The sequence below is a fragment of the Hydra vulgaris genome, chromosome 09, assembly GCF_038396675.1.
Source record: "Hydra vulgaris chromosome 09, alternate assembly HydraT2T_AEP".
NCBI classification, from domain to species: domain Eukaryota; kingdom Metazoa; phylum Cnidaria; class Hydrozoa; order Anthoathecata; family Hydridae; genus Hydra; species Hydra vulgaris.
This window is the reverse complement of record NC_088928.1, coordinates 44,351,229-44,368,620: the sequence shown is the minus strand read 5'-3', so window position 1 is coordinate 44,368,620 and position 17,392 is coordinate 44,351,229. Positions and strand designations below refer to the sequence as shown.

General features: G+C 26.2%; 1 protein-coding gene across 4 annotated transcripts in view; it reads right to left on the bottom strand.

Moving 5' to 3' along the window:
- Positions 1-17,392, bottom strand: part of LOC101241452 (uncharacterized) — a 148,106-nt gene that overhangs the window by 36,799 nt on the left and 93,915 nt on the right. For 3 of the 4 annotated variants that reach the window (XM_065805837.1, XM_065805840.1, XM_065805838.1), the window contains 12 exons: positions 12,967-13,125; positions 12,721-12,879; positions 12,476-12,634; positions 12,227-12,379; positions 11,817-11,972; positions 11,549-11,704; positions 9,886-10,047; positions 9,634-9,801; positions 9,137-9,304; positions 8,893-9,060; positions 8,578-8,745; positions 2,717-2,875 (listed from right to left, as the gene is read on the bottom strand). In XM_065805837.1, coding sequence (XP_065661909.1) covers positions 2,717-2,875; positions 8,578-8,745; positions 8,893-9,060; positions 9,137-9,304; positions 9,634-9,801; positions 9,886-10,047; positions 11,549-11,704; positions 11,817-11,972; positions 12,227-12,379; positions 12,476-12,634; positions 12,721-12,879; positions 12,967-13,125 — 1,935 coding nt within the window. The remainder of the gene's footprint in view (positions 1-2,716; positions 2,876-8,577; positions 8,746-8,892; positions 9,061-9,136; positions 9,305-9,633; positions 9,802-9,885; positions 10,048-11,548; positions 11,705-11,816; positions 11,973-12,226; positions 12,380-12,475; positions 12,635-12,720; positions 12,880-12,966; positions 13,126-17,392) is intronic. The other variant, XM_065805839.1, reaches the window with a different exon arrangement.

Below are 17,392 nucleotides of genomic sequence, written 5' to 3'. Positions count from 1 at the left end.
TCAAGAGTAAAAGACACAAAATGACAACATAGCAAAACAAAACAAAAACAGAAGAAGCAAAACCAAAGCCAGGGCTAAACAGAGCAGAGCAAAGATGGGAAAAAGCAAAATAAAATGAAAATGAAAGCTTAGAACAAAATTAAGAAATGGGGTGGAAATGTGCAAGACGATATCTAATTGAAAGAAGAAAAAAAGAATGTGGAAGACTAAAATGGAACAGAGCAGAAAATTAACTAAATATAACAAACTGGAAAAGAAGCATTAAGAAAATAAAAGCAAAATGGAACAGATGATGACAACAAAATGGAACAGATAATGACAACAAAATGAAACATTTAATGACATAAAAAAGTTTACAAAACTTTTGCACAAAACGCAAGCCTTAAAAGCAGTTAAGATGGTAGTTATGCTAAACTTCTGTTTATCTTGACAGCAAATTGTCTCATCACAAATAATGCAACATTTATTTAATTTTAATTTTATATCACAACAATTTTGTTAAATTGTGGTCTTAAAGATACTAAAAGTAAAAATTTTGATTCTGTATTTACTCATCGTGTATAAATAATTTTTAGAGATATATAAAATGAAAAGTCTAAAGAAAGACAATTAAACAATTTTTATTTTAAACCATAATTAAGCAAATCATTTGTGTATATATATTTGTATGTATATGTATATATATATATATATATATATATAATATATATATTATATATTATATATGTTATATATATTATATATTATATATATTATATATTATATATATTATATATTATATATATATTATATTATATATATATATATATATATATATATATATATATATATATATATATATATATATATATATATATATATATATATATATATATATATATATATATATATATATATATATATATATAATAAGTCTAATAAATATAACAATCTTTTTCAGTTTCAACAACATGTTTCGATTTTCAAGTATATTTTATTCAAGTATATACATCAAGTATATAATTTTCAAGTGTAAAACTGTTATATACAAAAACTATTTAATATGTAGTGAAAGCAAACATTAATTTCATTTGTTAGTCAAAAAAAATAAAATTTGAAAGGTGTGAAAACCTGTGTCATAGAATAATGAAAAATGTAAATAATTGGTGTAATACATATGTCATAGAGTGATAAAAAATGTGTGTGTGTATTGGGTGTTGAATTACTTATCGGCATTGTTGCAATCAAATAGGTTCTTTTCCTGTGAGTTGGCAATTTTTGTTCTGAAACTTTGGCTAGCCTTTTATTTGCCTTTTCTTCATTTTCATCTTCTTAGGCTTTTGCGTGACAACCAGCATCTTTGACTCCCCTTTCATCTGCCTCTATCTTGTCTTCTTCGTGGGCTGTTGCATGACAATCTGCGTCTTTAACTCGCCTTTTATCTGCTTCCATTTTGTCTTCTTTGCAGGCTTTTGTGCAACGATTTGCATCTTTGACTTGCCTTACATCTGCCTCAGTTACTCCTTCTTCTTTGTGGGCTTTTGCGTGACAATTTGCATCTTTGACTCGGCTTTTATCTGTCTCTATTTCGTCTTCTTCACGGGCTTTTGCAGACAATCTGTGTCTTTGACTCGGATTGCAGCAACAGCATCATCGTCAAGTTGAGAGTGGCTGAGCCATATTGATTGTTGTTTTTGCTCCCTACATCGTTTAGCCTTTTTAGTTTTTTCATGGGATACAACCATAAGAGCTTCGAGATCACCTTGCAGAATGAATACATTAGCTGGGCCTGACAAATTCTTACATATTCTTGAAGAGAAAAGTTATGTATAGGTTTCTGTTGGTGAAACTTGGAGTCAAAATCGAACCATTGGTTGCCAATTTTCCTAAGGGTGATCGAGTAATTGGAACATTGGATGATATAACCATTTTCAGTAGTTGATGATTTGGAAACGTCAATTCTGTCCATTTGATTGTTCTTGGAGATTAAAGCTTCTTTGTTCACATCAACTATATAGTTTCCAGATTTGTCATGATATGGATTTCGCTTTAATATTTTCGGTATAGCGAAGTGTCTTTTCTTGATTAAAAAGTTCATCTGCAATTTAGTTTAGCTCATTTTGGGTAAAAATAGAACCTTGTAATGCAGAATTGACGGTGTGAAGACCGCACAAACTCAAGCACTGATTTTCGTGATATAACTTTCTGTTACTCTTACATTTTGAATTCTTGGATTTCTCTTCTAACTGAGGTTTATGTTTAGCCATAACAAATATTTAAAAAACCAGTTAATAAATATTAATAATAATTTGTTTATTATTAAATATTATTAATATTATTAAAATTAATAAATATTATTAATAAACAAATACTTAACAAATTTGCGTAACTTAGAAACGCAAATAAAATCGAATTAAAAATGAAAAATTAAAATTTTTTTTTTATTAAAAATTTTTTTATACTAAAACGACCATAAGTCCTTATTAAATTAACTTTGAAATTTTTTTTGACACAATCCCTTTCTAATCGAATAAAAGCAAATTTCATTTTTTACTTTTTCTCTATACATTATATTTTTCAGGTTTACCGCGGAAAACAAAAATGTCCACAGACATTTTTGTTTTCCGCGGTAAACTCGACAGACATATAACCTCTATGTTTTTATGATAAGTATATATACACACATACACACACACACACACTAAATGAAAATAACAATTTTATACAAACAGTATACCCAATATTTTCATTTCCAATTCATTAATTGAACAACTGTACTGCTTAACTTTCAACTTTAATTCATCATTCTCCTGCCTAAGCAATTCGTTAAAATTTTCTGCATTATTTTTTTCTTCATAAATTGAATTTAAATGTTGTTTAAGGCGTTGCATCTCATCTAAAAAATACAATTTATTGCTCTTTAAATGAAAAAATCAATTAATAAATATCAATAATTAATAAATACTATAATATATTAATATTGAACTTAATGCTGCTGTTACCCATTTGTGCGTGTTTGATGCCGAACTTGCGGCAGCCATTTAAGCTGAGTTAATGGTGAGAAAAGTTGTTCAGCACTTTTTTTATAAGAAAATGTGGCTATATCTAACTAATATAAATTTAAAAATATGTAAAGTTTAATTTAAGGTTTCCAATTTTAGTTTTCAAGTATTTTACATCTAAGTTGAGTTTGCATAAAGAAAAGGGGTATACATTATGCGCATATAATATCTATAGAATTATAAAATTGTTTTGCTTTGCATTTTTTTTTTAAAAAGTTTAAAAAAAAGCAAGCTGAAAATTTGAACCTCCCAAGCACTGACCTTAACTACTGTATAAGCCGAAATGGAGTCTTAAAATGTATTTTTTCAATTGGAACATGATTGAAAATTCTAATTTTATATTTAAAAGATAATATTTTATTAGCATTGCTTTATATTAAACGAAAGGAAGTTTTAAAATTATGTAATATCAAGGAAATAAGTAAAGTTGGGAGTTTACAGCTATTTTATCACTTCCTCATATAAAACATTCTGAACCAAACGCACAACAATGACAGAATAAAAAAAAAAATCAAATATTTCATCAGAATTCAAAAAATCATATTATTATAGCCTGCATTATTTTTTATAACCAACAGAGCCAACAGAGATGCTTAATTCGAAAATTGCATTAAGCATTGTCAATAGGCATGCTGTTAGATTATCAAATCTGTATTTTATATTAGACCTTTATCTAATCTGTATTTTATATTAGACCTTTATCAAATCTGTTTTTTATAATAGACCTTTATTCAAATCTGTAATGTGTCTCTAAATCTGTCTATTATCATTATCATAAATAATATAACTATATTATATGCTTATTTATAAATAGTATGTATCTTCTGTAATTTTTTAATCTGTTCTTAGAATTACTGAAGTTTATACTTTCAACATGTAAATGAAACATGTTCTATTTTGTAGATGAAGTATTGAAACTGTATTTTCTTAATCTTAACACCCTGTTTAAATAAAAAGAAGCTAGCGATGACCTTATTTAGAAAAGAATTTTTATTTTTTGTTGGTTTTATATAATTTTATGTTGGATGTTCGATTATGTTTTATATAAACAAAATTATAAAGGACAGTATTATTATCTGGTGATATTTAAAAAAATACAGGTTAGTTTTTATAAAGTTTATTATACTTTTAAAAACTTTTTATAAACTTTACATATGCTTTTTTAATTTTTAATATTTTAACAATTTTTTTGTTGTTGTTCAAAATGTTTAAAATTGAATATTTTAATTTGTATTTTTATAGGTGCTCATCACAAGTTGGAGGTTATATAATTTATAATTTATCCATATTTTTAATTTAATAGTTAGTATTTATCTTAACATTATAAAGTTATACAGTTACTTTTGCAGTGTTTTAAAATAAAATTTGTTTGATTAGTTGCAAAGTTATTGTGAAGTTGCAGTTTTTTCTCTTTAGATATGATGATAATTATGACATTAAGCTGCCAATGTATTTTACATTTTAAATGTATTATAATTATTTAAATTATTTTAAATGAAACTACAAATTAAAAGAAGTTTTTAATTCCATTTGATGATATGAAAATTATAAATTAATTTACTATTTATTATAAAAGATTTGTTCTTTAATTTAAATTGAATTTTAATATTATAGTTAATTGAAATAAAGGTGTCATCAGTAAGTTGATTTTTCTTTTTATCACCTTTTATAGGTTCAGGGCCATTGAAGCAAAAAATGTAAAGTTACTGGTTTTTCTTTTTATTTTATTTCACCTCCTCAAGGCCATGAAGGCCACTACAGTCGAGGAGGCTACTAGTTGTGGTTACAACCCTCTCTTAACTCTATAACTCCGAAACACAAACCTTGATGAACAAGACCGCTGCGTGGAGAAACAAGTTGAGCGCCGTACTACCAGGGACATGGTGGAGATCGAATTTGGAACTTCTTGCTTACAAGGTGAGTGCTCTACCACTACACCACTACCTCATTTTCTATCAGCATTTAACAGCTATTTGAACTACTTAAAATTTTAATAAAAACAAATTTAATATATATTTTAATATACTTAAAGTAGTAAAATTAATAATATAAAATAGTTGATCAAATAATAATTGAATCTATTAATAAAAAGTTGATTTAATGCAAAAATTTGAAAAGAAAGATAAAAACCAGGCTGTTTTGTTGAAAAAAAAAGAATAAAGAAAAAATTTGCTTTAACATCTTTTTGTTTTAACGACCCGTTACCCTTTTATATTGGTGAATTTTTAAATTTTATTTTAATCTTTGTTTTCATTTTTAGTTGAGCTGAATCATGATTCTAATGAGGATTACAGTAACTAATTTATACAGCTAAGATCCTTATCTTAAATCTTAAAGTTTATATATTTTAACTTCTACCAACTATCATTAATTTACTTTGTTTACTGTTAAAATATGGTTTTAATTTATTAAATTTTAATTATTTGAAATTTATTATGTTGACCATTAGCTAATAGTTTAAAAAAAAATTTAATTAGTCTCAATTAAGGTTAGAATAACTTTATCTTTTCGTCACATTACAAAATTTGTTAACACTTTTAACTATTATGTTTTTGCTAATTTGCATTATAGTTTATTTTCTTTGCAATAAGTGTCTTTCAGATTTTCATTATTTTAACACAGCTCTAGAAGTCAATGTAATTCTATTTTTATGAGAATTTGCAAAATCTGGTCCATTAATAAAATGATATAAATGTTGTACTTACAAAAGTACATGTTAAGATTTTTGTTAATCTTTTTGATACCACAGTCAATAACGACTTGTATAAAGAGCTCTATCAGTCTCTTAGTTATATTATATGATAACTTGATGTAATCATATCATCTGTTTATGTAATTTATTAATAGGTAAACTTTATTTTTTATTATTCCTTTTTTAGAACACTAAATTGAATAAAGAATATGTCAGTCTAAATTGAATAAAGAATATGTCATAAAATATTTCTATCTTCATTTGTTATCAAGTATCTTTTTTGTAGATAATGCGTTTAACCATTGCAAAAATAGTCACTAAATACCAGCCCTCGGAATCTGAAAAAATGAGCTTGGCAATAATTGGTCTTCTCCATTTGACTCACCTAACTATTGTCCCATTAGTCTTTTTCCTATCATAAGCAAGTTTTTGAATCTTTAATTAACAAACACTTAATCTCTCATCTTGAATCTAATAACTTTTTGATCATCAATATGGATTTTGATCTTCTTGTTCTATAGCTCATTTGCTAACAAAAATAACCGATAGGTTTTATCGTGCATTAGATAGAGGTGGAGAGGCTAAAGCTATCGCTCTTGATACTTCTAAAGCTTTTGATAAAGTTTGACATGCTGGTCTTCTCCTTTAGCTTTCTTCTTACGGTGTATCAGGTAAGATCTATAAGATTATTGAATCCTTTCTTTCCAATCATAGTATAAAAGTTGTCCTCAATGGACAGCACTCCTCTTCATACCCTGTAACTTCAGGGATTCCTCAAGGTTCTTTCCTCGGCCCTATACTCTTTTTAATTTGTATTAACGATCTTCCAGATATTCTCACATCTAAGGTGGCATTGTTTGCTGATGATACTACCATTTATTCTTGTCATAATAAGAAGCCAACACCCTCTGATTGCTTGGAGGGGGCATTTAAGCTTGAAAAGAATCTCACTTCTGCTACAGCATGGGGCTCACAGTGGCTAGTGAACTTAAATTCAGATGAAACTTAATTTTTTTCAGCCAATTATTATTGCAATAATTTAGATCTTCCTATATTTATGAATGGTGATGTACTCAATGAGTCATCTACCCTTCATCTTCTAGAATTAAATCTTACTTCCGATCTTTCTTAGAGACCGAATATTAAATCCATTGCAAAATTAGCATCAGCTAAGGTTGCATTTCTTTGTCATGCTCAAGACTTTCTTACTCGAGATTCTATTCTCGATCTCTATAAATCTCAAATCCATCCTTGTATGGAATGCTGTTGCTATATCTGGGGCGGATCTTCTAATGATGCCCTTTCTCTTTTAGACATGGTGCAAAAAATTATTGTAAGCATAGTTGGACATGCTCTTGCAGCCAACCTCCAACCATTATCACACCGTCGTAATGTTGCTTCTCTTTCTCTTTTCTACAAATACTATAATGGGCACTGCTCTAAAGAACTAGCGCCTCTTGTGCCATCTACTAAAATTCATTCTTGTGTTACTCGTCATTCAATTAAGTCTCATCTTTTTTTTGTTCCAAAGTGCTCCAAAAACTCTTATTCATCTAGTTTTTTTCCTTGAACATCAGTTCTTTGGAATTTGTTGCTTTCATCTTGCTTTCCTGATTCATATAATTTGCAACCTTTCAAGTCATTTGTCAACCGTTATCTTGCTCTACAATTTTCATCTTTTTTCTTCCAATAACTTCCAACTCTAATAGTGGTTGCTTGCAGCCTTGTTGAAAGCGAAAATGTTAAAAAAAAAAAAATTTGACAACCTCAAACTATTAGAGGTTGGCAAAAAAAAATTTGACAAAAAGTGTTCACCTACTAGATATACAATTTGTAAACGCAGTAAGTTGTTTTTTGTAAATATACATACTTTCTTTTCATATTTTGTTTTGTTATTTTGTATAGATATAGCAATTGCAAATAATAAAAATTTGTTTTGCAAATTAATGTTTAATTTAGAAAAAATATTTTTTGTTCTTTTTTATAGATAAGAATTTGTATTGTTTTATTAGTAACCAAATTTAGTAGGAAAGATATATTTTGTTCCTTTTTCTAAACAATTACTGCTTTTTTTATTGTACAAAAGTTATATATTTTGTACCTTTTTCCTAATCACTGATATTTTGCTAATTGTAAATAAGTATATAAACTTATATAAGTAATATACACTTCTATTTTGCATTTTATTATTTTGGTAAAACCACCTCTCACTTTAAAATCATGATTACTTTTAATTAAAATAACTTTTCTCACATGCCAAGATAATGAAAGGGGGAGGGGTTCTTAGTGGGAAGGTCTAAACTTAATTGTAATTATAAATTTTGAAAACCACCAGGAGAATGTCACTAAGCTGTTACCCATGTTAGTGGTACTTATGTTATTAGCATGTTTACATAATCAATCTGGTAAATCTGCGCATCTAACATAAAAAAACAAATTTCTTTCTATGCAGTAGTGGTAGAAGGTGAACAAAAAAAAAAAGAAACAAAAAAGTAGGAAGATGTTACATTCAAAACTTTTTTTTTGAAATAAATAAGAAGAGGTTTCTAATAAGCTCTAAGAACAAAGAAAAGAACAAAAAGGAAATATGCTTTCATTCTCCCAGTGATTATTATAAGAAGTTTAAAGTATAAAACTTTAGTCGTTAATGCAAAGCCTAGATTTTCAAATGAATATTTTTCTACTATTTACTAAAAAACATGGAAATAATAAGACCATATAAAGAATAAGTAAAAAAAATGGGGTGGAACAGAGTCACCATGACCCGAATTCTACAGGTCTGGATAGCCAATATCAATAAATAATGCTAATAAATGTTAATAATTAATGTATAAATAATAAAACCTGATAAATTATCCTTAAAAACTTTTTCTTCAACAGAATTTAACTGATCAATTTTCATTTTCAGTTCTTTGTTCTTTTTCATAAGCATTTCATTTTCAAAAACAGTATTGTTTCTTTCTTCATTAACAGACATTAAATTTTGCTTTAATAGATTCAATTCATCCAAAACTAAAAAATTCTTACATATTTAGAACTAACAATAAAACAAAAATTTGTTTTTAGTTAATAAATTTTCAATATTTGAAATCTATTGAAACTTTGTTCAAAAGTTGTAAAAACATAATATCAATCATTTTAAATTTACAAAACACAAACCTGATGCGTTCTTTTTCATTATTTCTTCTTCAATAAAACTAAATTGGTTAACTTTAATTTTTAATTCTTTGTTCTCTTTAGTAAGGATTTCATTTACTGAAACTGCAATATTTCTTTCCTCATTAGCTGAATTGAACTGTAGTTTTAATGATCGCAACTCATCTGAAACTTAAAAAACATTTTTTCTTTAAATAACTACTAAAAAACAGGAAAAATAAAATTAAAATTAAAAAAAAACACAAACCTAATAAATTTTTTTTCATCAAATCTTGTTCAATAGATTTTGATTCATTAAACTTCAACTTCATTTCATCAATGTCCTTCATGAGCATTTCATTTTTAGACAATGATATGTTTTTTTCATCATTAACAAAGTCAAACTTCTGCTTTAGACGTTGCAATTCATCTAAAACTATAATAATAAACTTCTTTATTTTTTAAATTTTATAAAAGAAATTTTTATATCAAACAATTAAACTTGAAACTATGATGCAGTGGTAAGTTGCTGACTTTGGAATAAAATAATTTTATTGCCTGCTTTTGTTGTTATAGCAACATTGATGGGGAAAAAAAGAAACAGCTATTTACAAGGTGAAAGATTAACTATTGTGGAGGTGCTCTGTGAAAAGATATTTTCACCTGCACCTGATAGTCTTAAGACTATCTGAGCACCTGATAGTCTTAAGACTATCAACTTAAGTAACCTAAATAACCATAGGAAAAAAAAAACTAACAATAAACCTGATAAGTTTTTTTGCATAATATCTTCTTCAATAGAAGTTAAGTGATTGATTCTCAATTTCATATCATTGTTCTCTTTAACAAGCATTTCATTTAAAGATACAACACTGTTTCTTTCCTGATTGACAGAGTTCAACTCTTGTTTTAAAATTTGCAACTCGTCTAAAGCTAAAGTAATATTTTATGTTTTGAACATCTAGAAAACATGAATTAAGTGTTTCCAATCATCAATTTATAAAAAAAAATACAAACCTGATGAATACTTTTTCATAATTTCTTCTTCAACAGTGTGAAACTGTTGCAGCTTCAATTTTAAATCATTGTTCTCAATAAAAAGCATCTCATTTTGAGAAACTGTAATATTTCTTTCCTGATTAATTGAACTTAAATGTTGTTTCATAAGTTGCAATTCATCTAAAAAAAATATTGTTTCCCAAAGAATTAAGAAGAATGAGACCTTTGACTGATATATAGGCGTGCGATTTCAATTCTTTATATGACCATGCAAGTAATATTTTGTTTTGACAATTTAACCATGGTTTTTAACAAATGTGCTGAAAAAATTGTTTTTTTATCACGATGTAAATAAACAACTTCGTCACGTTTATCTTTACTAACATAAAGAAAAATTGTATAAACCTTTATTTATATTATTTAATTATATAAGATTTTTTGGTAAGTAAAATAAAAAAAGCAAAAATTATTTAAAAAAATAATAATAAATTTTATAAGCGACTACTTATAAAAATTATTTAACAGCGAAAAGTCTCTTTAATAAACTCTATATAAGAATCATTAAAGTTAATTCACTCAAAAAGTAGAAAGATTTTGTTGAGGATTAAGTTTTTTTATAATAATAATAATAATAATATATATTTTTTTATATTTATATAAGTATGAATTTTTTATTATAAATGTCTTTAAATAAATAAAAAATTATTTCGACTTTTTAAATAAACGATTTACTTATTTTTTCTTTTGTTTACGTTACTGCGAAAAATTGTTCAAATCTTTTTTTTTACTTTTAAATGTGCGCATTTATTTATTTTTGGTTCTTTTTTTTTACAAAATATTATTTGCTTCTTTTATGATAAGTTTTGTTTTAAGTTTTTTCATAGTTAAGATAATTTTATCAGCACATTTTTAAGATGTATTACATTTGTAAACAAATTTTCAAAACATATTAACACCCGTGGTCAAGTTTTTAAAATCAAATAGTATTTGCGTAGTCATATTATGATGCGAAATAGCACATCTTCTTGGCCAAGCCTGTGATATCTGCAATAAATATCAACTTTTTGTACAGGATAGCAAGATCTTCCACAAAAAAATGAAGATCAACCTTTTGTACGGGATAGTAAGATCTTCCCTAAAATAAATGGAAAGTAAGATCTTCCACAAAAAATGGAAAAAAAGGTACTCATTTAAGCGTTTGAATTAAATTTTCATTTAATTTTTGCAATTATAAAAATTAGTATTAAAAATAAACTGAATTAAAATTGGAAACTTATAATCATTGACTTAAAAGTAAAAAAATATATCACTTACAATTAATTTTTATTGATGGTGCAAATATTGAAACAATCGTTTTTAAAAAAAAATTAACATGCTGATTGTTTTGAAGAAAAATTAATAAACTGAATATTTGTAAAGAAAAATTAATATACCGAATGTTTGTAAAGGAAAATTAAACACCCTGATTGTTTTTTGCTATAAACACTTTCATTCAGAAATGTTAAAAATTAAGTTGCTCTAGATTGACTCTGATACAACATTTTTGAAAACTTCATTAGTCTAATTAGCAAACTATACTATTTTGTATGAAAAATCACTTTGTCTCAAGGTTCTATGAAATTTATAAAAAACTGAAAACAATATATAAATTTGATAAAATGTTATATATAAGAATGATAACCTGATAAATTCTTCTTCACAATGTCTTCTTGGTCAGAGCTAATTTGAGCTAATTTTAAATCGTTGTTCTCTTTTGCTAGCATTTCTTTTTCAGAAACTGCAATGTTTTTTTCCTCATTTAATGAATTTAATTGCTGTTTCAAATAACACAATTCGTCTAAAAAAAAAATTAAAATAAACAACTTAAATATATAGACTTAAATAAATTATATATAAAAAATAACTAAAAATCAATAATTTTGTATAATTATTGTATAAATTATACAAACCTGAAGAGTTCTTTTTCAAAATATCTTCATCAACAGAACTAATCTGAGCTAATCTTAAATGATTGTTTTCTTCTGCTAGCATTTCTTTTTCAGAAACTGCAATGTTTTTTTCCTCATTTATTAAATTTAAATGCTGCTTCAAAAGTTCCAATTCATCTTAAAAAAAAAAAAAAAATCTTACACATATAGGCAAAATAACTGAAAATCAATAATTTTGTACATCCAATCTATAAATTATACAAACCAGATAAGTTCTTTTTTGCAATATCTTCATCAACAGAACTAATCTGAGCTAATCTTAAACCAATGATCTCCTTTTTTAACATTTCTCTTTCAGAAATGGCAGTCTTTCCTTAAAAGAAGGAAAAAAACACTGCAACTTCTGAAAGAAATCTATAAATTATACAAACCTGATAAGTTCTTTTTCAAAATATCTTCTTCAACAGAGCTAATCTGAGCAAATTTTAAATGATTGTTCTCCTCTGCTAACATTTCTTTTTTAGAATCAGTGTTTTTTTCTTCATTTAATAAATTTAAATGCTGCTTCAAAAGTTGCAATTCGTCTAATAAAAAAAAACAAAAAAACAAAAACTTTTTATGCGCATAGACACAAATAAAAATCAATTATTTTGTACAGTGAATGTATAAATTATAAAAACCTGATAAGTTCTTTTTCGCGATTTCTTCTTCACAACTAATGTGACTAAACTTCAATTTTAAATCGTTGTTCTCCTTTGCTAGCATTTCTTTTTCAGAAACTGCAATGTCTTTTTCCCCATTTAATGAATTTAAATGTTGTTTCAAAAGTTCCAATTCATCTAACAAAAAAAAACATCTTATGTACATAGACAAAATAAATCTAAAATCAATTATTTTGTACAACAAATGTATTAACTATACAAACCTGATAAGTTCTTTTTCACAATATCTTCTTCACAACTAATGTGACTAAACTTCAATTTTAAATCGTTGTTCTCCTTTGCTAACATTTCTTTTTCAGAAACTGCAATGTCTTTTTCCTCATTTAATGAATTTAAATGTTGTTTCAAAAGTTCCAATTCATCTAACAAAAAAAAAACATCTTATGCACATAGACAAAATAAATCTAAAATCAATTATTTTGTACAACAAATGTATCAACTATACAAACCTGATAAGTTCTTTTTCACAATATCTTCTTCACAACTAATATGACTAAACTTTAATTTTAAATCGTTGTTTTCCTTTGCTAACATTTCTTTTTCAGAAACTGCAATGTCTTTTTCCTCATTTAATGAAGTTAAATGCTGCTTCAAAAGTTCCAATTCATCTAAAAAAAAGCATTATTTAATAATAATACTGTAGTTAATAATTACAGTTTACCTTTTTCTTTTATCTCATTTTTAAGTAGTTTCTAAGCTTTTCTGAACTAAATTCTTCATGCTTATGCAGTTTTTATAAAAAATATTGTAAGCAAATTAAAGCTTTTTCAATTTATTATAGCTTTTAAAAAGATTTGTTGTTGTTCTTTATTTAGTTTTACAACTAATATTAGTAGTTTTAATAAATAACCATTTATTGGTTGTTTGTTTTCTTATTTTCTTAATCTGTTTAGATTTTTAAAAAGTTGAAAATGACTGGTAAAGTAGTGTTTTTAGTACAAAGCAATTTCTTTTTGATTCAGTTTTGTTTTAAACCATTTTCAGAACATTTTTTGCTGTTAAACAAAAAAGTTTTATTTAGAGCCATTGGAAAAAGCTGAAAGTGTTTTTTTAGTTAATTCAATTCACTTTGTTATCTTTTTGTTATACCTAAATTCAGAAGGATTAGATAGAATAAAACTATGAATGTGTGTTTTTGGTAACATCATTCAGCATTGCCGAATGCTGACCCTAATTCCAAGGGTTGTCTTTATATATACTATAACATATTATATAAAGAATAACCATTTGAATGCAAAAAATAAGCATTTAATAAGTGTTGTTAAAAAAGGATCACAAGAAATAAACCAGATATCTCTAAATTGTTCTAGGGGTAAACCAGAGATGCTTAAAATCTTTGCGCTGTTTATGACTATTTGTCTAACATCCAAGTAGATTTATTTTAACTAAGTACAAAATACTTTTATAAATGTCAAAATGGCGGATAAATGTCAAAACCTTGATGTTACTAAAAAACAAAAAAAAAAAAGGAAAAATCTTGGTTGAAAGTGGGATTGCGAAGAGCGGGAGAGCAAGAAAGAAATGAACGATTATCATTGCATGTCATTGTTGCAAACATTATATTTGTTTTCAAAAAAGGACAGTGGAAGAGTGGGAGTTTTTACTGTTGTATTTTAACAAAATCAACTTTAGTCACTTATTTTGTTTCAATGAAACTTCTGGAAAGAAGGAGCAGACAATGTAGTAACCATGCTGCAGGCCTTGTTAAGAAGTGTTATGTAGCTCATATTTTACTTACAAAATAGTGATTTGCATATGTGTTCAGCAATTTTAGGTTAAACAAAAACTTTTTTATTTTGGAATATTTAAATTATCTTTTAATATCATTAATGTGATGTTTATTCAGAAAAAATTAGGCTGTAAAAAAAATCCATTATCCACAACTTTTTTTATTAAAGAAATTAAAAATTTTATATAAAATTGTTTTTTACTTACAAGGCTTTAAATTACATATGATTTTAAAAATAAAAAATTTAAATTCAGTTTTGAAGGAATGAAAAACAGTTAATAAAACTTAGAATGTAAAATTTAATTTCAAAGGAATGTAAAATAGTTTTGCAATATGTATTGAAGGGATATTTTTTTAACTAATTTATTACGTAAAACATAAGTCCCTCAATCACATATTAAAATATGCAAATATCAAATTAAAAGAAAATTAAATAATAAAATAATTACATTTATTTTAATTTCTTGTAAAAGTTACTAAACTAGCATTAAGTTGCTAAATAAATAAATAAAAAATGTGAAAGCAAATTAAAAAAGTTTTTTTTTCTTTTTTAAAAGGAAAATTTGCTTTTGTTTAAGAGAACTATTTTCACAAATAGATTTAAAGCTTTTTGTTTCTTATTAATTCAATATCATGTAAAGTTTTTTTAACAATTTATTTATGAACATAAGTTATTTTTATGAAAATCTTATTTGTAACTGATAAAATCTATTTATAAAATATTTATGATTTTTATTTAAAATAGTTCATTAAACAGGTTAAAATAAAAAAAATACAAATTTTGATAAGCAAACAAAAAATTATGTTAAGTATAAAATTTTTTTATACTTAACATAAGAAATAAACTGTAAGGAAATATAATCTTTTTCAAATACCAAATTTAGACTTCATCAGTAGTTTTTGATATATTAGTTTAAATGATTTTTAACGCAGTTTAAATTTAATTGCAACTTTAAAATACAATTTACTTTTACTTTTTTATTTTTACTTTTAACAATGCAAATATGAAAGCAGAGTTAAAGCTACATTCATTATGCAATGAAATCTCATAACAAAACCTGGAGCTGGAGCACTATTTTGATTACATTTTACCAAAAGATATATTACTTCTGCATCTTTTTTCTGTTTTTTACACTTTAATGTAGTGAATAAGAAATGGTTTTAAGAAATTAAACTCTCTTTCCCATTCAAAAGAGTGAAAAAAAGGAAAAAGAGTGTGATCATGTGAATACATGACCATACATAGAGTGTGACCATGATAGGGTTAATCAGAAGGTTCGAACTAGAGCTACCAGTAAATTTGATGGAAGAGTTTAGTTTATATTATTAAAAAATTTCATCATTTGAAATTAACAGGATGGAAATGTTTATAAATTTTTCTGAACATATCAAATCATTTTATAAAGCCAAATGTCTAATACCAACACAATCTATTCATAAAACTATTTTATTTTAAGAATTCCCTACTATGTTAAAATACAATAGAGTCAACAGGAATGGATCTTTTGAAAGAGTTGTAATAATTGTTTTTTTTTTGTAAAAGCTTTTGATACAAATCAAAAGCTTTTGGAAAAAAAAAACAATTATTACAAAAAGAAACAATTATTACAAGAAATTATTACTAGAAAAAGAAACAATTATTACAAAAACCCCTAACAGCCAATCAGCTTGCCTGAGGCTCAGCAGTTTTTTAATGACTTGCCTCACAAAGGTCAGTTAAGCGATGATGAATCAGTGTCACAGTTAAATCAAGGTCAAGTGTTTAATAGAGATTTTCTAATGTCATTAATTATAGTCATAAAGGAAAATCTTTTGAATGATCGTTGATGTCCAAACAACTGCAACACATTAACAAAACTTACCGTTACAAGGGGGTAATTAAGTAAGATGAAATGGTTAAGTAAAGATTGTTTGATAGTTTATTTTTAAAATTGATAACACGTATTGAAAGGTATGTTATTTAACAAATATTACACAAATGTTTTTCAAAATGTTCTTAACTGATAGTTTTGGGAGTATGTTTATTTATTAAATATAATGAATGTGTTTCTTTATTTTGTTTTGTTTCATTCTGATTCAATTCTAACAAGACTGCAAGCAACCAATAATAAATTGGGAGTTACTAGAAAAAAAGAATAAAGTTAAAGAGCTAGTTAAAGGTTGACAGAAGACTTGAAAAGTTGTAGGTTGTACAAATCAGGAAAATATGATGATGGGAGAAAGCTCCAAAAGGTTAAAGTGCAAGGAAAAAAACTAGACAAATAAAAGTTTTAAGATACAGTAAAATAATGAGACTAATAAGTAAATGGCAAGTCAAGCAAGAATGAGTTTTATTGAGCAGCAACCATGATAGTATTTGTAGAAAAGAGAAAGATATGCAGCTTTACGATGATGGGAGAGAGGCTCAAGCTTGGCAGATAAAGCGGGTCCAACTACATTTAAAATGCATTTTTGGACCTTGTCTAGAAGAAAAAGAGCATCATTACATAAACCACCCCAAATATGACAACAGTATTCTATACAGAGGCGAATAAGAGATTTGTAGAGGTTGGGAATAGAATTATGAGTAAGAAGACGGCACAATAGAGAAAAACATTCTTAGCAGATGCAAACTTATCAATCAATTGTATATATGGTTTCCATGAGAGGTCAGTAGTGATCAATAATCTAAAAAGATGTAAACAAGATGACTTGGTGAGATGGTTGCCATACATTAATATAGGAATGTTGACAGTATTGCGATAACTGTTGCAAGTAATTAACTGAGTTTATGAGCACCAATCTGTTACAGAAATAGAATCAGACTCAAGATCAGCTGCCTGTTCTAAATGATCAAAAAGAAAAGAGTCTTTAATAAAGCAGTTAGAAAGAAATGCGTTATATGAAGCAAGCTTATGGAGAAAACCAGCATGCCAAACTTTGTCAAAAGCTTTAGATATGTCAAGAGCAATAACCCTAGCCTCACTGCCTCCATCTAATGCACGATAAGATTTCTAGTCAAAGCAGTTAGAGGATCCAAAACCGTATTGATTGACTGACAGTAAGTTATTTGACTCAAGATGAGACGTTAGAAATTTGTTAATGAAAGACTCAAAGACCTTGCTAATAACAGACAGAAGACTTATCATATATTAGTTGGAGGGGCC